Raw genomic sequence first — 26,054 nt, forward strand, 5'->3', positions numbered from 1 at the left:
TTTTTTCTCATTCATATCTTGACCATTACCGGGGAGAATCTTCTGAAATCGTCAATGCTTATAATTAGTTTTTAATTACAAATCAAATGATAATAATGACATATTGAACATACTTAATATTTTGTTCTCAGCTGTGGATTTTAGATTAGCAATTCATATAATGTTCGCTTCTAACCGAATTTGAGAGAAAAGTAGTTTCCAAAGATTTATTCAAAGAAATGTTCTCAGTTCTCTGATGAAAATAGGAACACACTTTTCAGAAAAAAAAAAACGAATATTTTCTACAGGGTTTGAACACAGAAACTTCTGATTGATAGACTAGTGACACAAACCGCTCGACCAGGTGCTATGTCTTCAATGACCTCTTTTGACTTTTGTGTAAAGTGGTTTCGTGCTCCACACTTTTTTTTTTTTTTTTTTTGTTTGTTTATGTCGATACAACTTTAAGTTTGTGGTGAATATTTGGACGTTACAGGTCTTGCAATGCATAAAAGGGTTTTTCGTATAAATTACATTCAATTTTACGTCCTAATAACTTATATACAACAGGTTGAATCTGTGAAATGATTGGGGTTGGAGTGATCGTAAATATTTTCATAGTTAGGAGCCTGGATATGCAAACCCGCTTAGCGTGGGGATTTACTTATGTGAAATTTGGTATATGATACTTAACCTTACACATTGTGATACTTTATTTGTTTTGATTGTAGCAAATTTTCATTGGATGTATGCGGGAACATATTAAAGACAGATAGGAAATGCATACATGTGCACGGTACATTGAGGAAATGTAGTGCAAAACAATGTCACCGAGGTTAAAGATAAGAAAGAGGTAGGTCATCATGCGGGTGGAGAGTAACACCTGCCAGTTCCAGTTCTGTTTGATGATTCATTTGTAGGTTGGACGGCTCCCGTACTCCTACAACATGACTCCAGCATGCGGGGTAAATGGTATATTGTCCATGTACTTGGAGCAACGGTAAGCATTTCATTTTGGTTATACATAATTAATTAATTTTCTTATAACTTTTAAGTATTTGTATTGGACTATTGAAGCAGGGACACCATTAAGGGCCTTCACTACAGCGAAATTAAAATACCGCTAATTTTAGAGTTTTTCTTAATATCTTCAAAACAAATAAACATAACCGAAAAGCAGAAACGTAGTGAACTAGACAATACAATTTTGCATGTGATACCGTTATCTCAACTCATCTACCTGCTTTCGATTTGCAACTGTAGATAGATTTAGCATTTTTTGCGGGTTCTGTAAATAGCGGCATTCCAAAAACAGATAGGTGAATTGTGATAAAGGTATCACATGCAAAATCGTATTGTCTAGTTCAAAATCGTTGTGTCTGCTTTTTGAATATTTTTTATTTGTTTTGAAGATATTAGAGAAAAATTCTAAAATAAGCGGTAGTTTAATTTCGCTCTAGTGAATGCCCTTAAGTTGAATATTTTACGAGTATAAAGATAGGCAGTGCCAAACGGTTAGTGTTATCCATGAGACGAGATGAGACGAGACGAGCTCATAATGCGTACTCATCTCGTCTCCTTAATTTTATAGAAGCAGAGGCGTCATTTCAGACTTCGCTTATTGGGGTAAGAGCACTACCGACATAAGACTTTCACGTTTTGCACTAGTATATAACTACGCAATTGATTAAAGTATATGTATTCCTCAAACTCTTGGACGGGAAAGTGCCCCCTCTGGACCCCACTAAATAGCGCCCCTGTATAGAAGTCTCATTTTCTCTCGATTCTCGAAAATAACTTTCTCGTCTCGTTTTGTAAGTTTAAGTACAATATTTATGCCCTGATTATCTATATATTAAAATGATTGGTTTATATGTTTGTCTCCAAAGAAAAGTTTATACGTTTGTCTCCTCCAATCATTGCGACAATGAGACCTCGAAAACTACAATTGTTAGAAACGTGCCGTTTTTGCAGGTTGATTCCCAGATTTTGTGTAGATTGTCCAGTTTTAATTGAATATTTAATAAACGTGGCTGTTATTTCTTTATTACGTTTTTTAGGGGTACACTGAAAGTGTTGATTTTTTTTTAAAGTATCATATCTTATGAATTATACATTCCAACAGAACATAGTTGTATAAAAGGGCTGTATATGTCCCAGGCTTTTGTTTCATAGGGCAAATGATAATGAAAAACGAAGGATAACCATTTATCCAGGCTAAGATGAATCTTTATTGTTTGGATATATCATTGACATTATAATTAATTGCGTATGTAATGTATTCGCTTATTACATATTGCATGCAAAAAGAAATAAAACACTGATCATACATAAATTAGAAACTCCAACCGGAAGTAGGCTCAACCTTGTAAACTGTGCCCATATATTGAAAAAAATAATCGAAAAAATTCTCCCCTTTATGATACCCCTTGCTGATTTTTATGAAGACATCTTTCACTTGTGTCTGTAAAGGGACATGTACAGATGTTGTGAGGAATGACAAGGAGATTCATGCTCATATGTGAATTATGTGCTGTGTAGAGAGCGCAGGTTCAGCTATTTTTTCTTAATTTCATATAAGTAGTTTTCAGAATCCTTCCGCGTCACAAGAGGTCTACGAAGAGTATGATATAACATTTAAAGATGTTATAACATATGTTTTCCCAACGGAAATCGAACCCGTTATTTCCAAAAGACACACACGCTAGCCACTAGACCAACTGGGAAAACAACTATATTTAAATCATATTGATTACTGAAGTATATTGTGTAATGAATTGTGTATCTATAAACGTTAAAAATGCTCTACATTGTGTTCGTAGAATCACTTTATCTATTTATACTTTTTACACTGTGACCCATGTAACGCCAGAAAGTCTCCCAATAATTCTTACATTGAGTACAATATTTTGATATTAGCTATATTTACATTTACAAATAATACTATCACTATATGCGCATACAGTTACCGCATAAGCTGTATGTAATGTAACATTTTGTATCCTCTCTATAACGAACATGTTTCATTACAACCAATTAATAATCATGTTCCATCGATGTACGTTATTCAGAGGTTTTAATGTAGTTTATTTTTTTAATATTAATTTATCTGGAAGATAGAATACAAAATCTAGCTCTAAAGATATAGATACACATAGATTGAAAATGAAATGAAATCTTTGAGTTTTACGTCCCACGGTTATGCCGGTTAGGCTAAAGGAGACGGTGATAATGAGAGATGAGTGAAATGGTGGAATGAATAAAGTGGGAGGAAACGGGAGAACCCCGAGAAAACCCACGAGCACGGTGTTTGTCCACCACAAAGTTCACTTGGCGGGGGCTGGGATCGAACCCGCGACCCCAAGCACCAGAGGTGAACGCTCTACCACTGAGCCACCGCGCCCCCCACACATAGATTGAATGGTACGCCTTCTCTTTAACCAGTGATGTGTCTCTATCAGAAGATTTTTTATTGATCACTGAATAGCGATTTGAGTGGGGACATAAAATCGGTTAATGTATTTTAATGTAAGTGGTGTCAAAACGGTTATTATTATTATTATTATTATTATTATTATTATTATTATTATTATTATTATTATTATTATTATTATTATTATTATTATTATTATTATTATTGCAGGTGGTTTTATTCCTACTTACAGATACTACAGCAGTTTCGCAAAGGTAAGTGTACACACTTTCGTTGACATTCATAACTGCTTTCCGGTAAAATATAAAATATCTTAATCTCTCCAGCAATTTTCATTATTCTAATATTCGAATATGACGCTTACTTAGGGCAAATAAGAGTAAGTTCAAATTTTGATTTCTCAGTAATGAATAAAAAAAAAAGATTTGGCGATCAAAAACAGCTTAGAACACATCATTTTCTACTAAATAGAGTCAAAGTTAAGAATAATGTTGAAACTAATTTCAATGTTGAAAAAACAAGCTTCAATTTAGTAGGGATTTGAAATGAAATGAAATCTTTAAACATCCCTCCATTATACATGTTAGGTTAAGAGGCCTCATCACGACAAAATTAAAATACCGCTAATTTTGCAGTAATTATGTTATATGTTCAAATAGATAAAAGATAATCGAAAAGTGGAACAAGAGCTTGCTAGACAATATTATTTTACATGAGATACCACTCTCACTTATCTGCTTTCGATTTCCAGCCATTTTGAAAATTGGCATTTATTTTCGTGTTTCTAAATGGTTGCAAACGGAAAGCTACTAGGTGACTCGTAATAACGGTATCTCATGTAATATAATATTGCCTAGCGAGCTCTTGTTCCACATTTCGGTAATCTTTTATATATTTGAAGATATCTAATAATTACTGTAAAATTAGCGGTATTTTAATTTAGCAGTGATTAGATAGAGGCCTCTTAAGGGAGAGTAAGCATAGATAGGGAGAGTCCGATGAGTATCTAAAGCAAATGAATAATAATGGAAGAATGGGTATAATGATAAAGTAGAAATAAACGGGAGTAACCCGAGAAAACCCACGAGCATGATGTTGTCCACCACAAACATACTTGGCCTGGGAACGATCCAGGGATCCCACACACCAGAGATGCGTTCTACTACTAAGCTACTGTTCCCCCCTTAACATGGAAGTCATTGTGTATTTGTGTGTATGAGTGATGAACCGTAGGTTGACATGTTTGTAGGTAGCATAGTTGGTAAGTTGGATAATACTAACCTTTGGTCTATGCACACTTATTGCAGTTGGGGTTAATATCATTTTGGTTATGTCCAAGATTTCACTCAGCTCAATCGTTTTAATTAGGGTAGGCCTGCCAGTTTCTTTCCTTCTAGCTCTGAATATTGTATTGATAGGATTTCCATATTTTGAAATGCCAAAAAGGCCGGCAAACTATGTGATTAACTCCTTAGATAAATATTAACTTTTGACAATAATATTAAGACATCTTTTGCTTTCAAATTTGGTTTAAAAACGTAAAAAAAAAAAAAAAAGTGGAGTGTATGAAATCTAATTAAACAATATTATTAGAAAAAATACTTATACGCCATCATGTTTATTTTGCCTACCCGTTATCTCAACAAATTGTATCTGTTTTTAAAAGTTCCTTTGTTGAATACAGATAGCCAAACATTTCTTATATACTTAAAATGTCTGAAATTGACCTTACAAAATGCGAAAAAAAAAAACAGGGAATTTTGGAAAATGTATGCGGACGGAAATTTTTATTCTCATAATTACCCCCCAGTTTACATAATTACATCACGAGTTTACTATAAAGTTTCAGGAATATGTCGATAATATCTTAAATTATTTTTGCCACTCAAAAACTGGGGGCCAGGCCCTCCCCAGCCCCAGGATAGACCCACCACTGACAGGAGTAAATCTTAGTGCGTTATAATGTTAATTTTATTTTAATTTTGTGATTTGATTTCTTTTGTATTGTTGTGCAGCACCCATTTTTGTGTCAAAGAGGGAAGCATTGTACCGAACGTACGTGATTGTTCTGCATATTTTCTGTGCACCACGGATCCTTACACGAAGCAACTTACTCTTGTAGAAAAAAGATGTCCGAGGAACCATACCTACGCAGTTGAATTAGGAGCTTGTGTTTGGGAGAATACTGTGGTAAGTGGTTTCTTACCAATTACTCTAATCTATGTTAGATTAGAAAGATTAGTCTCAGCCACTCTTGAAATTTGAAGTTTAATTGCAAAGACGTTGTGGAGCAGGTACGTCAACCTCACAAGTCAAGTGGACCAAATACTCATTAGTGTAACATAGAACGGGTGGTAAGAATAAAATATTTTTCATAATTAATGTGTTTGAAAGCGGCCGAATGCATACAATCTTGTAAATACATATAATATAGTAGTAGTTCTTTAAATAAAAGAAAGAATATAGGAAATCTAGATAGTGGATGGGCATCTATTGTTTCTCCTTTTATACCTGGCATCCTTTTCCTGCAACCACCTTTCAAAAATGAAAATGAAATGAAATCTTTGAGTTTTACGTCCCACGGTTATGCCGGTTAAGCTAAAGGAGACGGTGATGATGAGTAATGAATGAAATGGTGGAATGAAGAAAGTGGGAGGAAACGGGAGACCCCCGAGAAAACCCACGCACACGGTGTTTGTCCACCACAAAGTTCACTTGGCGGGGGCTGGGATCGAACTGCAACCAGCTTTCAGGTGTCTAAAGGCATGCCTGCTCGCATTAGCGATTTACAGAATCTGTTAACTTCGATTTAACTAGGAATTTATTCCGTTTCATAACTAGGAAAAGTTGTATACAGTTTAAAGTATTTAAAAAAAAGGAAGAAAACATTGTAGCTAAAATACACGAGCTTCTGACGTTTACGAAGTGATATATACAGGGTGGCCCAAAAGTAGGTATACAGACAACTCATTGCTTTTTATATCATTTCTTATTGTTATCAACCAGGTAGACTTAGTTTCTTTATTATTTGTTCTTAATGTGTTTTTACTTATATCTTAAGCTAGGAATAGGCGAAGTAAGTAAACTCATAAATTAGAATGTGATACTTGATCAATGCAGAGGTGAATACCTACTTTTGGGCCATCCATATCAGGCTTCAAGGGACTTGAAACTGAGACCACGCATGACTGTGACAAAACTGAATTTCTTATCAAGATATTCGAAAAAAAACTTCTGACATACGTACCAGTTCCGAAAACCATACAACTGTACAATAATACAAATCTAAGTTGATATATAATCTTATGTTTCGACTTAAATTATCTAAACGTCGGACTCGCATATTCGGTTATTATGGCGATCTGGTGCCAACCAATTTTCGAGCCCTGTGTATGAGTTTAGAGTAGCTTTTGAGGGTGCAGCGGTCGCCTCCTCTTGGATCCGCCACTGCACACGTGTTTGAACTTTGTCGTTTGTTCGACTTAATATTCCCATTCAATACTGCGGTGAAGTTCTTAACTTGTAAAGTTGGTAATCAGATTTAAATAATTGTCGCACTGTTAAAAATAATTTCTTAAACTTGAGACTCTGTTTCTTATCTGTGCACCGAGACAATATTTTCTTAGAAATAAAATTTGGCAATTCTCATTCACTAAAAGAAAAGAAAAGAAGAAGAACAGTATGCTGTCTCGTTTCGCTTTATACAACCTCATCTACTTTCCTTTTCAAACTCTTGTTCCTAAGAAAAGATATTCTCGGTGCACAGATAAGAAACGTTTTCTCAGATTTAAGAAAGTATTTTTAACAGTGTGTGGATAAATTAGTAAGAGTTCAAAATAGTTACGATGTTTCATAAAATATCTATCTTCTTAGGTATATGATGTATCTCTTCTAAGATTTACCGGTACAAATTTTATCTTTAACAATGTAGGTTGTAAAGTTCCGTGTCTCTGTCCAAACGATAACTTTGTTTAAGGGATAACGTAATTCTCTCCCAGCATTCACGTTGCACTACTCTCGTTTCTACCTCGCACTCCAGCAATAATAATAACAGCATTTAATTCTGTCAAGTATGTTTACTGAACTTAGTACTTCTCTTATCTTTCAAATGCGGTTTAATATTTAATATGCTACAAGAACATATACTCACAACGATGTATAAGTGAAATAGTAGCTCCCTTTCCTTTCCATATCTCGTTACTGTAACCTTCGTAATCCTATATACATACATATAATTTGTATTCCAAAGGGGTCATGCAAATATTTATTGTGTGTTAGACGATAATTCGTAGAACCTTTTTCCACTGCAAACAAGTTTTGCAACGTTAATCCTAGCTACCTACAAGTTACAACTTTGATTATTGTCGATTACAATCTTATTTATTAATACAAAGAATTTTACTTATTTATATGTTATTTGCGATTAGTATGGTGTAACGATTTAGCAACAACAGAAAGCAAAACTGTATAACAAGCTTAATTATTGTCCATGTTAATAAGTTCTTTAGTGTATATGACCTGGCGCGTCAGCGAAGGTGTGTCTTGAGGAGTGTTACATTGAATTGGTAAACTAAACCTATTGTAAATTTCCGGATATATGTATTTTGGGCTTTCGTTTATTCCTGTGTACTTATACAAGATTGATGTTCTGCCTTGAGCCTGCAATATAGTTGCGTATTCTGTTACAAGAGTTCATGTGTCCTCCTTTATGACTCGAGTGTATACCTATAACGGAAGTAATCCTTATATTGAGTTTTCACTTATTTTGCTGTATACGATGGTGGAAATATTACGCCACATATTCTGGACGAGTTACATCTTCAATCGAAAATAAAATGAGTTTTACATTCCACAATTATGCCGGGTAGGCTAAAAGAGACGGTGATGATGAGAAATGAATGAAATGCTGGAATGAAGAAAGTGGGACGAAAGGGGAGAATCCTGAGAAAACCCACGCACACGGTTAGTCCACCACTAAGTTCACTTGGCGCGCGCTGGGATCGAACCAGGTAGCCCATGAACCAGAGGTGAACGCTCTACCACTGAGCCACTGCGGCCACCTTGAATTGACTTGGGTTTAGAAATTATATAATGTTGACAATCCCTGTATGTTACTTATCTAAATATTGTAGTATGGCATCCTTAGATACCTCGATTTCAAGTGCAATATTGCCAGTACAGTAATTGTGTGTGATAATTATCTTTAGTGGTGCAATGTTATGGTGCTTCATTTGCTTTCATATTTAAAGTGGAAATCACGTTTTCATTATTTGAGCATACTTTATTGAATTTTGCTAGATGACTTAATAATATTCACTGTCATAATATCTGGAGATTCAATTGTTAAGCTCCAAAATCGTATTGTTCATTACCCACTTGGTAATAATTTACTATTCAGCAATTATATTAAGCTCATTCAACATTTATATGGCACGTGTATGGGAGGAGGAGTTTCTTTTCGTTAAAGGCCCAAGTTGAACTTTTTGATTCTCAGTGAATTATAAGCAAACCCTTTTAGGATTTCCACTTTTTGAGCTAAATTTTAGACTTTCAGTCAAGCAGCTGCTGGTTCCTTAATATATTTATCGTACAATCATGGTTTATACCCCGTTTTCTTCAGAATAGAGCATCCTTTCCAACGGTACAACTCGCTTGTCTGTATTATGCACCAGAAACGAAAAAATCAGGGAAAACTGGCCTGGGCCAGTTCACGTAGGGATCTGAAACTTTCTTGAAAAGTACGTTGTTATGTACACAATGAGTATACAAAATTTCAATCTTATATCTTGAAAACAAAGGAGTCTGAAGTCTGAAGGTGATCCATTATATATATATATATATATATATATATATATATATATATATATATATATATATATATATATATATATATATACAATACGGTATGACGCTAAATTTGTCGTACAAAAGCAGAGGAGTGATTCCTGAGAGTAAAACAAACAAACAAGTTCGAATAAACATAGGGCGAAAAACCCATCGTTTACATGTTATAGGCTGCCGAAAACATGAAAAAATGAATTCCAAAGGTCCATAGCTCCAAAACTATGGGACCTACCGTAGTCGGGTCAAGACTTTACTTGGAACTAGTATGTGCTCTATCCAAAAATGTGAGTTTCAGAATCCTGAAGTGCTTCCACAACAATTTTTATAGAGGGAGTTTGACTACGGGCCTATGATATGCTCTCCAACTACCTCCATAAAAATTGTTGCGTGAGTACCTTAGGATTCTAAAACATGTATTTTTGGATAGAGCACATACTAGTTCCTAAGTGGAGTCTTGACCCGACTACAGTAGATCCTATAGTTTTGGAGCTATGAACCTTTAAAATTCACTTTTTCATGTTTTCGGCAGCCTATTATAACATGTAAACTAAGAGGTTTTCGCCTTATGTTTATTGGATTTTTTTTTTTTTTTTTTTGTTTGTTTGTTTTACTCTCAGGAATCACTCCTTTGCTTTTGTACAACGAATTTAGCGCCATACTATACTTATTTTAGTATATATATATATATATATATATATATATATATATATATATATATATATATACTAAAATTTACTGCACCATTACTATTTGGCCTAGAGTCATGGTTCAAACGCCATTTTCTTCAGTATAACCACCCCTTTCCAACGGTACCACTCCCATGTCCGTATCATACACCTGAACCGAGAAATTCGAAAAAAAATGGAAATTTTTCTGAAAAAATCACCGCCTCGGAATATTTGCGTCCCTCGGGCCCGGGCCCGGGTTCATGTAGGGATCTCAAAAATTGAAAAATACTCAAAGGTGCACGAAAACTAAGGGCGTGAAAAATTTTTGAAATTTGCCTTGTGGAAAAAAATGTTACACCCCTCCACCCCGACTTGGCGCTGCTAAGTTGACTATCAGGTTCCAGATCGCATCTGGGTTGTTCTTTGCTCTATGCTTGACTTCACCAATAAAAAGATCCGGCTTAAATTCCTGTTATAGGACCTACATAAGCGGTCAAAGACAACACTACGCTATGTTACAAAAGTTATTATAAATCCTAAAAGGGATCTAGAAATAATTCTTTATTTCTTTGTCATATTCATTTCACGTCTTTGTTATTAGTACGTCATTATTGACGTCTTTAGTAAGATATTCAGTGCTTACTATGCATGTGAAAAGAACCTACACCTTTTTTGTTGCTTTTATCACGTCTCTTCTTCAGTTTTGATTGTTCTAGCCCTAGTTCAATATCCTCAATAGTTAGATTTTCAAAATTGGGGAGAGAGGCTGGTTACAATATTTACCACGTCCCGCAAAATTTATATTTGTTTTTAAAGATAATTGTTTCAAATCTCTCATCAGAAAATTTGTATTGTGTTTCTTTAAGAAAAAAAAAGAGGGTTTCATACTTCTGGAATAGTTTATTTTTTTATTTAAAAAAGAACAAATTCTTTTATATTTCTGACGAAGTAAAAATTTATGTTTCATTTTAAAAGATGAAATTCTTTATAGCTGTTGGCAAAATTTGTATTTTCTTTTGAAAGCAAAAATGCCTCAAATCTCTCACACAATGTTCATTTTTTTAAACCTTGAAATTAAGCTTTTCTGTTAGGACCTATAAAGAATCACGTCAGTAATAAGTGAAAATCTTTCCTTAACCATGTTTGCCCTGGCGTCCCCCACAGGGGACATAAAATATGACATTATTATTGCTTTATTGTAATGTAATGTAATGTTATATTATTTATTATTTATTTAGTCTTATTTTACATGGCGAAGTTAAGGCTCCTGCCTTGTCTCCCACTTGACCATGCAATACAATAGTATCATAATTAGTAATACAATAAAAATAATAAAATATATAAAACACTCCAATCAAACGTACACACACACACACACAAACACGCGACACAACTTTACAACTTTACAACTTTAAGATCAGACTGGCAACATTGAAAACTATTTACAGGGGATAATCATAGATGGATCATCCCTTGTAAACAGTTTTCAATGTTGCCAGTCGGATTTTAAAGTTGTAACACAATAATAATGTCATCATATTTTATGTCCCCTGTGGGGGACGCCGGGACCGACATGGTTAACATGTCTTTTGGTTGCATACTGTCTAGTTTTGCCTTCTTTCTCTTTTGTTCTCCTCATTTATCTTTAAAGTTACTTGATTTTCTTTTAAAAAATATTATCCTGACATTTTCAATTGTAATACTGTTTCGGAATTTTTTTTGGATATTTGTATTCTTTTCACAAATTGTATTTTCTTATTTCTAGATCAACACTCCGTGCAACAATCGGAAGAAAACAGAGCTTACTGCATCATCTGATCTTGAAGGGGAAGTCCAATATTTTTCACCAGAGTCCACCAATGATTTGTCGAGCAGCAACACCTGCCAAAAGCGTGGAGCAATATGTGATGGATGTTCTTCTCTGCTATTCTGTGACGTTCTTCCAGATGGGACATTGTATATCGTTAACAGCACAAGATGTCCAGAGGGTTTATTCTGCGATTCACTTACAGGTTCTTGTAAAACCATCGTTCCAGAATGTAGTAATGTTAACACCTTCCCACAATTTAAATGCAGTGGCTCGGGATATTACCCTAATCCATACTCCTGCAGTGTCTATCACATGTGTATTCCAACAGCAATTCCAGGAAAATTTGTCCAACAAGATTTCCTTTGCGACAAAAGTGGGTTTTCATCTGTAACAGGCTCTTGTCGATTTGCCCCTCTGTCTCCTAGGTGCCAACACTTACCTCGGCTTCATTGTCCATACTTTGGATACAGCGATGTTTACCCAGGCGATTGTAATATTTATTTTGTTTGTTTACCTAGTAACGAGTATGGTATCAATATTCTTGTACCTTCTTTGAGAAGGTGTCCCGCTGGGTCTGTGTTTGATTCCCGACTCAGTGCCTGTGTTGGAAGAACTTCAACCACGTCTTGTCCTGCTTCAAATATTCAAGCTTTTTTACCAGCAAGATGTGAACAACCTGGATTTACACGTGATCTATACGATTGTTCCAAGTTTTACTCTTGTCTTCCTGTCCCTGGGAGTCCTGAAATACTGAAAGGTGAAGTCTTGCGTTGCCCAAATGGTTTGTATTTCAATACTGTCACCAATTTGTGTGAACCAGCAGAGAACGTCAGAGAATGCAAGGTACCAGCAGAACCACCTGCACCTTTCCCAAGTTGTGTCACATCTGGAATATTCCCAAATCTTCACGACTGTCACTCCTTCACCATTTGTACTTGTGACGAAAACGTATGCATTCCTCAACGCCAATTATGTCCTTTAGGTCATTATTTTAATCCTCGCTTTGGCAAATGTGTTGTTGGAACTTGCACTCCTTTGTCTCAAGGATCCAATAGCCTTGCTAGACCCAACAAAGACTTCCAGTGTCTTTCTGCTGGAAAATTCCAAGATCCAGATAACTGTGGAGCTTATTATTTCTGTGTTCCAGATAGTAAAGGTGGATTTGTAATTTCTACACATTTCTGTCCACGATATACCTTATATAGTAGTGTTTTGGGATTCTGTGTTCCACGCAGCTACTTTGTAAGTTGTAAAGGTAGAAAGTCATAGGTTGCACTGAGTTTATTAATATCGTTTAAAGATAAATAATAAAATATAAATTTAATATTGTTGTAATATATCCCTTACGGTGTAGTATGGAACGAATCACTTGGATCATGACTTTTCATCAGATCATTTACTTGTAGGTGTATTTTTTTTATTTGATTTGATTGATTGACATATAACACAACAGGCACAGGCCTAATTACAGTGTTACATAGTATATACGTTATACAGATTATATAGGTAATCTGGTATATACAGATTATATAGGTAATCTGGTATAGGTTATATAGGTAACTATTGGTAATAATTACATTTGTCTTACAGAATTAATAGACTTCTTAAAACTACTTACATCCATTGCCAGTACATCCAGGTTGAAATTTTCTTTAACTAACCTGTTGTAGGTTGCACTAACTCTCCATATAGGAGATCTGCTTAAGACGTTTGTTTTCGCTGTCATACAAAAAATATGTATTTTTCGAAGCAGTGCGCAATTTAATGGATGCTACTTGGATACATATTTTTTCGTTGAGATCAGGACAGTCTATTTTGCCATGAAAGAGTTTGTGTAAAAATAATAAATCAATATTTCTTCTCCTGAGTTCTAATGTTTCAAATTTAAAATTTTCAACAAGGTTAATGTATAGCTTTCAAATTTTGTATAAAATTTTGGTTTCTTAAGTGTAAGAAGCCTTAAAAACTTATTTTGAGTATTTCTGTATTGAATATTTCTGTACTGACCTAGGCATATCCAGATACCCAGACAGACCCCCAGATACCCAGATACCCATATCAAGAATGAGTATTTCTGTACTGACCTAGGCATATCTAGAGACCCAGACAGACCCCAGATACCCAGATACCCATATCAAGAATGAGTACTTCTGTACTGACCTAGGCATATCCAGATACCCAGACAGACCCCATATACCCAGATACCCATATCAAGAATGAGTATTTCTGTACTGACCTAGGCATATCCAGATACCCAGACAGACCCCATATACCCAGATACCCATATCAAGAATGAGTGTTTCTGTACTGACCTAGGCATATCCAGAGACCCAGACAGATCATGTGATTTGGAAACAGCCGAAACATTAGCACTACAACATTCCTACAAAATTTTATAGTTAATTACTGATGTTCACTATCCGAGCTCGGACATTCATTTTTTCACCCCGGATGTGACATTTCTTAATCAAGGTACCATGCCATGAATATTTCAAATATATTTACATGTTTATTCGTCTTTCCACGGTGGTTTCTGAACATGGACCGTATAAAATGATTTAACAATATACCGGTACATTTTTGGGGCATGTCTGCTGTATCGCAGAACCACACGAAAATCGAATTAAAAAAGTACCAAAATGTACTAAATTAGGTTAGTTTAGATTGAGTGAGAAGTCATTTACCTTCAAACCAGAGGCGTGTAACCTTTTTCCAGTTTTGAGCAGAAAATCGTGTACAATAATTCCGGGGGGTCCTTTCCTCAAACAAATGCTACGCTAAATAACCCTCGAAATGCCATTTTTTATCCTTAACGTTGGACCGTGTCTTTCACACAATTTCAACAACTGACGCTCGTTATTTTTGTATAATTGGATGAAACTCCAACAAGATACGTCCCAAACTTGACATATACGCGCCATTTCCACGCTGCCTTTCTCATAAATTATAACAAGTGCACCTCTCCGCCAAATAGTTCCTTCCGCCTTCACATACAGTGCCACTTACAACATTAAAAACAACCAACAACAACTAATACCTTCCTAACTTCAACTATTCACCTCACCTGAGTTTCATTCACTCTTCCTCACAAACCAAAATACATTTTTCAATTCACCCAGTAAAGTTCCTAAAATTTGTCCGGCGATAGAATAGTTAACCTCTTTTTGGGATCAAGGACATCGTTCATATCCTAAACAACAAGTTTTACAGGTTCACTCGATTGAACTTTGGCGATCCCTTATAAGAAAGACATGTAGCTTAATCTTTTTCTATGATTCTCACGCATTTATATATTGATAAATGCTGTAGTTATCTTTCAGTGTAATGCTTTTGTAGATTGATGTACAAGTTACAAACACCAATACTTCGTATATGATATTATCTTTACCATAATTTATACTTCTAATGAATAGTGCATCTAAACCACATTTATTGAAGCTTAAAGAGTCTGATATTATTTATATCCCCGGTCTTAAAGCTCACAAGACATATGCATTCTTTTTTTTGATTACTAACCCCTCCATACAACATCAGTGGCGTATACTGGTTTGACGGCATGGGCGACCACTAACTTTGTGTTATATTATTATTATTATTATACAAAATATGCATAACAATGAACAGAAAGTGGTTGCACAGTTAACTTCTCGTGGATTGCATTCATAAAATGTTAATTTTTACCAATGTCACTTCCCTCAAGAGTCGCCTCTGTTACTGCCGTTGGTTGTCATTCCGTACCAGTCTTCACAAAAATTCCGAGTATAGCAAGGAAACGCAAAAATGCAGACAGTCATCAGTCTTTCACTGGGGGGATAGGGTCCCGGCAGCAGCCTCACTTCAAGGAACCCACATTATTATTATTATTATTATTATTATTATTATTATTATTATTATTATTATTATTATTATTATTATTATTATTAGTAGTAGTAGTAGTAGTAGTAGTAGTAGTAGTAGTAGTAGTAGTAGTAGTAGTAGTAGTAGCAGTAGTACGAATTTAACAGAGTCGTGTAAAAACTTTGCGATGGAGGGGTGGCTTTTCTTCATAAAGCTGTCAACTTTATGGTTACACGTGATAAAGGGGTCCCAGAGTGGAAAATTGTTCTGTTTCTTTATGGTGTTAAAATAACTTGTCAAACGACTAACAAAGGGCCCTAGCAGGACTTAATAAAAGTCAGTCTCATTTCGGCATTCATGGGACCCCATACATATTTAGACAACATGATTTTGGGGCCCCATACTTCATATTGTTAAAATATATTCTTACTAGGCCACAAACAAAGGGCCTCAACATGACTTTATAGTACTGTTAATTTCATTCCAAGGCCAACAATGGGACCCCAAAACTACATTCAATGCTGGGGACCACCGAACTCTGGGAACGGAACGAACTACAGCGAGTAACTATGCTCCAACACAGCAGACATGTTTTATCTTACTTTCCGTGTTAGTCCATATTCATTCTTATATATGAGAGAAATGGGGCCCCGACAGGGATCCCTGCCCTCCTACCCTGGCCAGTCTAAGCCTGAGTCATTATAATTGTTATGTCGATTATCGTTATCTGAATGGCAAATTTTGCGTTTGGGTTAACACAGACGGTTGCGGAATGTGCCCGGTTATCCCAATCAATATTTTTCGTTAATCAATTTGCAACACGAAATACGTATAGTGATTTTGTTATTTGGTCTTAAATACAGTGTGGCCCAAACGTAGGTATACAGTACCATACTGATCTGCGCATTGCATTTTATATCATTTCTTATAGTTATCCATTAGGTAGACTTAATTTCTCTATTATTTGTTCTTAATGAGATTTTACCTATATCTTAAGCTCGGAACACCCGAAGTAAATAATCTTATAAACTAAAATATTATACAAGATCAATGCATGCGTGTATACCTACTTTTGAGCCACCCTATACATTATTGTATTGATTTTAGCCTTACAAAATGTTCTATAATCAATTTTCTTTGTAACAAAAATAAAAATTGATAACTTTCTTCGTAGCATTTCATTTTCCCGCTAGATATTACTCACAATGCTCACCAGAGTAATAGAAGTTAACACATTCTCCAATCTACAATACTATCTGCGGGCCTCATTTCGTAACGATTGGCACAAGATCAGCGGAGTCAACTGAATGCAAATAACGCAATAAGTAATTCTAACTACAATAAGAAGACTCACAAAGTAAAACACAAATTTTGCATTGCGTTGACGCAAAGCGCTACGAAATGATGCTCCGAAATTCTCAGATAGCCCCCAAAATGGTTGCTATGTCATTATTCTTAACTTTGATTTACTCACTTCGCATATGGAAACCGATCAACAGAGAGAAAACCTGCTTGGTTACCAGACCGCATCTCGCTAGCACTCTGCTGGCATAGACAGTGGTAACTCAGGCGTTGCCAAATCATCAGTGTCTACGAAAGCGAGAAAGATTGCGTCGTAAGCGTTAACGGCTGCCTTAGTATGTATTCACATTTTCAGAAATATAAAGAAACTAGTACCATGAAAAAAAAAAGATAATAAACTGTAAAGTATTATTTTAAATTAATTTCTACGTGTTATATTAACTATTTTTTTAATTAATGGGTACTGGGAGCCACGTTAACTTTTATGGGTAGCCTCGGTTGCCCATAAAATACGCCACTGTACAACATTTGTTTCTACATAATTTTTACAACCCCCCAGAACAATTGACAATCATTTAACTTCTTGGCCCACCTGTAACCTACATGTTACAATTAGGGATGCGCACGAGACGAGTCGAGACAGAATTTTCCTGACAAAATTCGAGTCGAGACACAGCTCTTCCAATAGCGAAATATGCATTTTTTTCGAGCCGAGACATCACTTTCACAGCACATTTTCGAGACGAGACAGTCTCAAATCTTGTCTCGTGCCCATCCCTAGTTACAATTCTTAAAGAATTTCTGACCCTTTTTCAAATGATTAGTTCTGTCTCCAAGAGCAGAGGCGCACGTATAACAAGCGTGAAAGAATATTATGGAGTTAGTGAGAAGAGGGAATTGTGTTTGTTAGAATTACACTGGGACGCACCCACGAGGAGGGCACCGGTTTCGGATCCCCAAATTTCATAACTCAACATACTTTCTCAATAAAGCTGTACTTGTTTAACAGGGAAATGATTGATGTAGGAGGAAAATTTGATCCTACACTTCACCCGTACTCATTCTCTTATAAAAACAATCTAGTTCTATAATTTTTTCCTGAAAATATAGATTGAAGTATTTTACAATTTCTTATCGTCTTTACAGGTGCAGCATAATAGCCGTTCAATATTACATACAAGATATATAATGGCTTGCAGTATTGAACCCCACCCCCCTAAGCTTGAATCCCTCCTAACGAAAATTTCTGGGTCCGCACCTAATCAGCACCCTCACATATTCTCCCTATATCAGGGCCGGACTTAAAGCCGATTGGACAGATTGCCTTTAATTGGGCCCCACGCTAGGATTTACTCTATTCTCGGTTTGTCAAAAACACACTAGAAGGCATTGCAATATACAATTTCCTGGACAATCTCAATGATCGTAGCAGCTGAAAAAAGGAGGTTTTTTTTTTTTTAAGTTGAAACTGATCAATATTTTAGTTCAGATAACCAATTCAGGAAGAACGTTTGAAATCTGACAATTTTGTCTATTGAATCTAAATTAGCAGGCGTTAGACACAAGTCTTTAGAGTTGTACAGTCCGCAGCAAAAAACCTGCAATATGAGCATGTAAGTTTACTGTGAAACGACGAAGTCGTTTGCTCCAAAATAAGTGTGCAGGGGAGGACGCCGAGGTTTCTTCTGTCGTGATTCGTGCCACTTAGACGTTATGTTGATTCCCTGCGCTATTAGGCGTAGTTTCACAATAAACTTACATGCTCATGTTGCAGGTTTTTTTTTTTTGCTGCGGACTATACAAACAAGCAAAAAAATTACTCTCTCATAATATAAAAAAGTAATAAAATGACTCTGCGATTATGTACTTGTCAAGCTATATAAACATTATTTGTTACTTGTATTCTTACACGTATGCATTTTTTTTTTTTTTAATAATGTAGATTACATGTGTTTCGTCTATTGACTTCCATGCATTTTTGAAGCACCCATTTTGATTGATTTCCATTCTACCACAGAGTTTATATATAAGAAGACATTACGATAGTCTCAGTCCGGCCCTACCCCATATACATATATGACAATATTTCTTCATTCCCGGGTCAGGGGTTTGACTGTCTCCAGATCATGGGTCACGACGTTCGTGACTCGTTCCGATACAGATCCTTTGTATGTTTTTAGCAGAGGCGGCTCCTGAGGAAACCCACATAGGTAAATATTATTATTAATAATAATAATAATAATAATAATAATAATAATAATAATAATAATAATAATAATAATAATAATAATAATAATAATAATAATAATAATAATAATAATAATACGAGGGGCATCCAGAAAGTAAGTTTCCCAAAGGCCTTGAACAGAAACAAAACACGATTGGATGGAAACACTTATTGTACCAGATACAAGATGTGTTTATCATTTCTTCAACATATTCACCACCGGAATTCAGACTTTTGTCATACCGTGGGACTACCTTGTCTAATACCTGTGTCATAGAACTCGGCCGTCTGAGATTAGAACCACTGTTTCACAACCTCCTCCGCCTCTCTGTCTTCTGAAAATGCTGATGTTGACCTAACAGGAATCTCTTGATGAATTTGCATGATATGTTCCCGAACAAGATCCACAAGCTCGTCTGTGATGACAGTTGGCCTCCCACTACGCTCCTCATCAAGGACATTTTGGCGTCCTGGTGCAAATTGTCTACACCAGCAACGCACCGTTTGCTTGCTTATGACGTTAGGCTCATAGACCTGGCACAGCTGACGATGGATTTAAAAACTTTATCACTCCTCGCACTTCACACGCGGTGGGAGCTGGAATAGGAACGTCCATCTTCAACTACTACCACGACGCTATTGAGAGCACTAGGGAAGTTCCGCTGGCTCATGCGCTGTGGTAGGACCACTGCTTTCTAAATCCGTCCGCTCCCTCTAGTGAATCGAGGAGGCGGTGGCTATTGCACACACAAGAGATGGTCTCTGACGTTTCTTACCACATGCGGTGGGACATTGCAGCCCCTACTTTGATACCAGTGTTAGCAACTACGATCACTCTGTCTTATACCATTAATTAAATTGCCACTACAATTGCACCGAAGAAAACCTTGACACGCGAGTAGTGGCAATGCCACTGCGAGCTGTCAGAGACGTTCTCTTACTGGACGCACTATAGGACCTTACTCTCTCACGTGCACGCAGTCGCTACGCGCAACATAGGTTTCCTAGCTATGAGACGAGCGGGAAAGCTTCTTTCTGGATGCGCCTTGTATTAGAACTGGCTCAGTGGTAGAGTATCTTAGTGGTGAAAGAAATCCCTTGTTCGATGCAGCTGCCGCCAAGTGAACTTTATGGTGGACAAACACTGTGTGAATTGATTTTTCTCTTTCGTCCCAGTTTCTTCATTTCATCATTACCATCCATCTTATTAGCACCATTTTCAATTCACAGCTGTGAGACCATAATAGTATGATGTTAAACTAAAAATTTAAGTTCTCCTGTGCAGTCTAGTTGGTAGTGTTCTTATTTCCGGTGCTTGTCTAGTATCGTGAGGCAATTTGGGAGCTATTTGAATTGAGAGGTATCAATTTCCAGTCTAGATAGCCATAAACAACTGCGATAGAAGCTGATATGTTTGCCATACATCAGCTAATCAAAAGCCGTCTGGGCAAGCATTACCCGTAGAAAGCCATAACGCTTTAGTTTAGATTTGGAATGGAATCTGATATTCTTCTAGCATGGTAAAGTTTACTGAGGCCATATCACGGCAAAGTTAAAATACAGCTAATTTTACAGTAATTATGTGATATCTTCAAATAGATAAAAGATAATCGAAACATGGAACAAGAGCGCCCTAGACAATATTATTTTACATGAAATACCGTTTCACAACTCACTTACCTGCTTTCGATTTCCAGCTATTTAAAAAAATCGGCATTTATTTTCGCGTTTCTAAATGGGTGCAAACGGAAAGCTACTAAGTGGCTCGTGATAACGGTACCTCATGTCAAATGCGCTCTTGTTCCACATTTCGATTATCTTTTATCTATTTGAAGATATCACCTAATTACTGTAAAATTAGCGTAATTTTAATTTCAAAGTGATTAGGTCTCTTGTAGCTACGCCACTGGCACCCAAGTCAGTATACAACTTTCAATATGGAAGTAAAAAGAATGAGTCACAATGTAAAAAAAATACGCGAAATGTGATTATTTATCAACTGCAATGGATAAATTGAAAGTGGGTGTTGGGAACCGGGAGGGGAGGAGGCTGTCATTATCATGATCTCTTTTTCATATGAGAGGATGGAGTTCATGAGAACCAGTGCCAAGGAGGAACAAAGTGAGAAGCTAGGGCGTTGGAGAGGTCACTCGGTGACCTTAACTTCCTTCGTTCCCCTTTCTCTTCTTTCATGTGTAGATTAGGCTCCGTGGTATGTGTAGCGAAGGGACAGTTGGAGTTCGTTCAGCTTGTTAAAGAATTACCCTCCTCAAATGACGCAGCCTCAAAGAGCTAGCGACCGAGCCACAGAGGGAGCAGCAGAAATCCAGATGAACCTTTGTTCACAAATGCCTTGTCTCAGCTGCCTACACACACTTATTAACAGTGTTTCCAAAAACAGATACAATTTACCATAGGTCATTTAACAAAAGAGAGACTGACCAAAGCTTAAAACTTTACTTTATTTTAAATTATAATTTGTAACTGTTTCGGATATCTAGCATATCCTTCTTCAGACACGATCGAAATTAATGAAAATACAGACATATATATAAATGTTGTTATAACAGAGTTTAAATTCTTTAACCGTCATATATATATATTCATTGTTATAAAAAAATTTTAAATTCTTTTAACAGTCATATAAAACTTTTAACATAGTGTCTGAAGAAGGATATGCTAGATATCCGAAACAGTTACAAATTATAATTTAAAATAAAGTAAAGTTTTAAGCTTTGGTCAGTGTCTCTTAGTCTTAAGGTCATTTAAATTTCTCTATACGCTGCATTTCTGTATACTTTGTAGTTTCAGAATAGCAGTGGAGGGTCTAGAAAGTATAAACTGGGTGGGGTGGGGGTCAACCACATCGAAGACTATAATACTGTAGGTATGAGTTTACTATAAAATTTCAAAAAAATATAAATAATAGCTTAAATTACTTTTGTCACTCAAAAACTGGAGGACCTAGGACCTGCCAGCCCCACGCTAAACCCGCCACTGCATAATAGAAAGATTCCTGTGACGAGGGATTGGACTACTTTCTGTCACGATTTTTCCGGCTTTGTTACTGCATCTGTTTGGTGTGCTTCCTCAGTACCGAAGAAGTGTACGTGTAAGGATAGCACCAACAATTGGCCACTAACTCCGATTCACTTGTCCATTTAAGTATCGAAACCAAGACCTCTTGATTAAAAGGCGACGAGTGATACCACTAATCCATTGCATGTTATGTGAATACAAGCATCAGCATCGGCGTGTACTAAAATTTACTTGCCAATTTCTTTTCACTCTTTTTGCGGTAATCTCACAAGTTCATACTTCAAAATGGTGAAAGGGCCGCGGTGGCTCAGTGGTAGGGCGTTCACCTCTGTCGCATGGGGTCCTTGGTTCGATCCCAGCTCGCGCCAACTGAGCTTTGTGGTGGACAAACAGCGCATGCGTGGGTTTTGTCAGGGTTCTCGCGTTTCCTCTCACGTTCTTCATTTCACCATTTCATTCCTTTCTCATCGTCACCTCTCCTTTAGTCTAGCTGGCATAACCGTGGGACATAAAACTTAAAGGTTTCATTTTTCAAAGTGGAGACATAGGAGGGAGGGGCATTGTTTAGAGTGTAGATTGTAGCCTACTTATTTTATTCACAGACATGTCTGTGCTCTTTCATGATACTGTAAGTCAGTGGTTTCCAACCTTTCTTGACTGACGACATACCTTACTGTACTCTTACGATATCACGACATGACTTGTTTGACTTTTATTAAAATAATATAAAATATAACAGTCAATGGCGTACACAGTGTTTGATCCCCATGCCATGAACGTCGCCAACATCTAGTGGCCCACTTACCGCTAAATGTCGATCGTCGATATAGCGACGCGTCGAAGGATTACTGCTGGTGTGCCACTGGTGGCAGAATTTCGTCGAGTCGAAACAGATATCTAGAGTCGAGGTGTTGAAGTTACCACTGCCTAGAGCTAGGATTTCATTTTTGTCCGCTCTTCTTCGATTCGTCGCTGAGAATCGTGAAGGAACCAACACGCAACTATCACCAATCATGTGCATGCGGTCATTATTATATATTATTTTTTCCTGACGAATTGTTCCTAAAGCCGGGGGTCAAGAGTAACTCCTGTCTTTATATCATGAAGTGAAAAATCTTGAGATGTGTGCGTGTAATTGTATGAATTTAAATGGCAATTGTAGCCGATCATTTGAAAGTGAATATGGGAGAAGCATGAAATAAAGTGAATAGATGCGCGTAATTTTGTTGTAAAATTACATGGCGAATGTATTTTATCTGATCCCAAACGGTTATCGCAGAATATAGAGGTTAAAGGAGTACTCTGGTTGGCCAAATTAAAAAAAAAAAAAAAAAACAAAGAGTTATCCCTCTACAAACGAGGTTTTTGTTCATCGCATCCGTGGCGAAGTCGGAAGAACACGTGCCTAGTAATCAGAAGTTTGGTGGTTCGCGCCCATCCTGTGCTTCTTGTCTTTTAAACCTTTTTATCCTCACCTTAAGGGTGTTCACTACAGCACAATTAAACTACCGCTAACTTTAAAGCTTTTCTGTAATATCTTCAAAACAAATACAAATATTCGAAATACAGAAACGTAGTAAACTAGACAATACGATTTTGCACGTGATACCGTTATCACAAGTCATCCATCTGCTTTCGATTTGCAACTGTAGATGGATTTAGCATTTTTTTGCGGATTCTGTAAATAGCGACATACCAAAAACAGATAGGTGAATTGTGCTAAAGGTACCACATACAAAATCGTATTGTCTAGTTCACTACGTTTCTGTTTTTCGAATATTTGTATTTGTTTTGAAGATATTACAGAAAACTCTTAAAATGAGCGGTAATTTAATTTCGCTGTAGTGTAGACCCTTAATGTAAACAAATCATACATAAATTTCGATCATTGAATATTGTTCTCCTGTATGGAATATGGCAGTACCTACTAATCTACCTCGCATTGACTCTGTATTAAACTTCTTTCTTGCTATAGTTTGATTCAGAATCCCGAGTTACGTATTACTTGAAACTAGAACTAATGTCTTTAATGAACTTACGTTCCCCTGACAAACGACGCCGCGATTTACCTGTATAAGATCAGCATTGGCAAAATTGATTCTGAATTTTTACTATCGCAAATTAGCTTCCGTGTTCCTCAGCGGCGAACTCGCTCTCTCAACTTGCTAACTTATGAGACACCTAGGTTATCGACTGTAAAGCACGCTCTTTGTTTTACAGGCTAGTGCACGATTATCATACATTGTCAACAGGGTGTCACATTTTTACCTCTGACAGAAATTTTAGAACTAAATTGATGAGAACTGTGTATATTGAGAGTTGAACCTTTTTTGTGTTTTATTCTTTTATGTTTTTGTTGTTGTTGTTGTTGTTTTGTTTTTGCCTTTATGTTGTACAGCTTCAGCTAATTGACCTAGTGCTGTATAAAACTTTGTGAATAAATAAATAAATAAATAAATAAATAAATAAATAAATAAATAAATAAATAGACAATTTAACACATTTTGGGGGACTAATTTTGTGGTTCATTGTCGTTTCGTCGTGTTTCTGCCGTTGGTGGTAAAAGTTTCAAAACGGAAGTGGTACCACTGCGTATCGTCGCTGCAGGGTCGCGACATTTTTGGCGAGATGTGGCTAGTTGCCCATCGGTTGCCATATGCCATGTGGTTATCTTACTCAGGAGGTTAAAAACTGATTCTATAGTATTGTGCATTGCTGCTATCGTTGGAGCAGTTGATTGGTACAGTTAATCTCAAAATCCATTCTAATTGTTTCAATAAATTCTAAAATTTCGCGACGTACTTTGTGAGTGCGCGACACACTGGTTGGGAACCACTGCTATAAGTGATAGTTTTGGACCTTTCTGATCCGTTAAAAGGTCCTCTGACCATCATATGTGACCAGCAACACGACCAATTACTATCTACAACAAGACTCACAAGCTACAGTAGCAAAACTTGTCATTAAACTCTTCCACAGGGAAAACGGGGTAGACCCGGATATTTTTGCATGTATGTACTAGCATTTCACACAAGATTTGTTGATACTTCAACCAGTACCCTGACATTTTTTTTACGTAACTTAATAAGAGAAATGTCCTTTAGAAAAGTACTTCTGCAGGAACAACGCATGTATACAAGCAAAAAGGCTAGCAGAACGTCCCCATTATACAACTATTTCGTAACGAACACTGTCCAATGCTACACGATACCCGAGTCTCCCAGATTTTTTCCTAATGTACGAGTGTACAGAGTGAACCATTTATCTTGAAACATCCTTGTAACTTTTACCCCAATATATACCAGTATATAAAAAACTGAAATTTCGTACTTTGCGAACATCGACAAGGGGACATTATTTGACATTATCTGCAGTACCACCGGATCAACAGCGTTTCCAATTCGTTCAAGAGGCAGTAAATCAGATTATTACACATTTCAATTCTACATATAAAACGAAAACTACTACTTCAGTATAGTCACGAACAATATTAACAATAGGTTTGGAGTTATAAGAATTGTTCCCGAGTTGTTTCACTGTACGCCTGATAGTTTGACAACCAACATAACACTTCACACATGCCCGAAAACATGACATGCCAGGATATTCCTCCATTTAAAACAAGAAATTGTATTTGACCGTCACTAGGCAAAGAACCACAAGATAGACAGACAGAAATTCCAAGAGATAGGAATTAATGCAAAGAAACGGACAATAATATACATCATGTAGAAACAGAGAAAGCAGAGAAAGCGAAACAAAAGAAGGAAAGAAAGAAAAGGGAAATAAAAGAGCGAAAGGCATGGGAATAAATGAAATTTTAACGCTTAAGGATTAACAGTTTGAGTCTTTCCGACCTGCATTCTCTTTCTGTCTCGGGTTTTCTCCCTTATGGGATATATCTCTTACAGTAGC

The 26,054-nt window shown here is 36.4% G+C and overlaps 1 protein-coding gene across 1 annotated transcript; it reads left to right on the top strand.

The window, feature by feature from the left end:
* The first annotated feature begins 885 nt into the window (after nucleotides 1-885).
* LOC145667559 (uncharacterized) lies at nucleotides 886-14,934 on the top strand. The gene is made up of 4 exons (XM_081735031.1): nucleotides 886-979; nucleotides 3,623-3,666; nucleotides 5,428-5,602; nucleotides 11,690-14,934. Exons 1-4 carry the CDS (start codon nucleotides 938-940, stop codon nucleotides 13,001-13,003), a joined length of 1,575 nt encoding a protein of 524 aa, XP_081591157.1. The 5' UTR covers nucleotides 886-937; the 3' UTR covers nucleotides 13,004-14,934.
* Nucleotides 14,935-26,054: the final 11,120 nt, after the last annotated feature.

The sequence above is a fragment of the Thermobia domestica genome, chromosome 13 (assembly GCF_964235325.1).
Source record: "Thermobia domestica chromosome 13, izTheDome1.hap1.1, whole genome shotgun sequence".
Lineage (NCBI taxonomy): Eukaryota > Metazoa > Arthropoda > Insecta > Zygentoma > Lepismatidae > Thermobia > Thermobia domestica.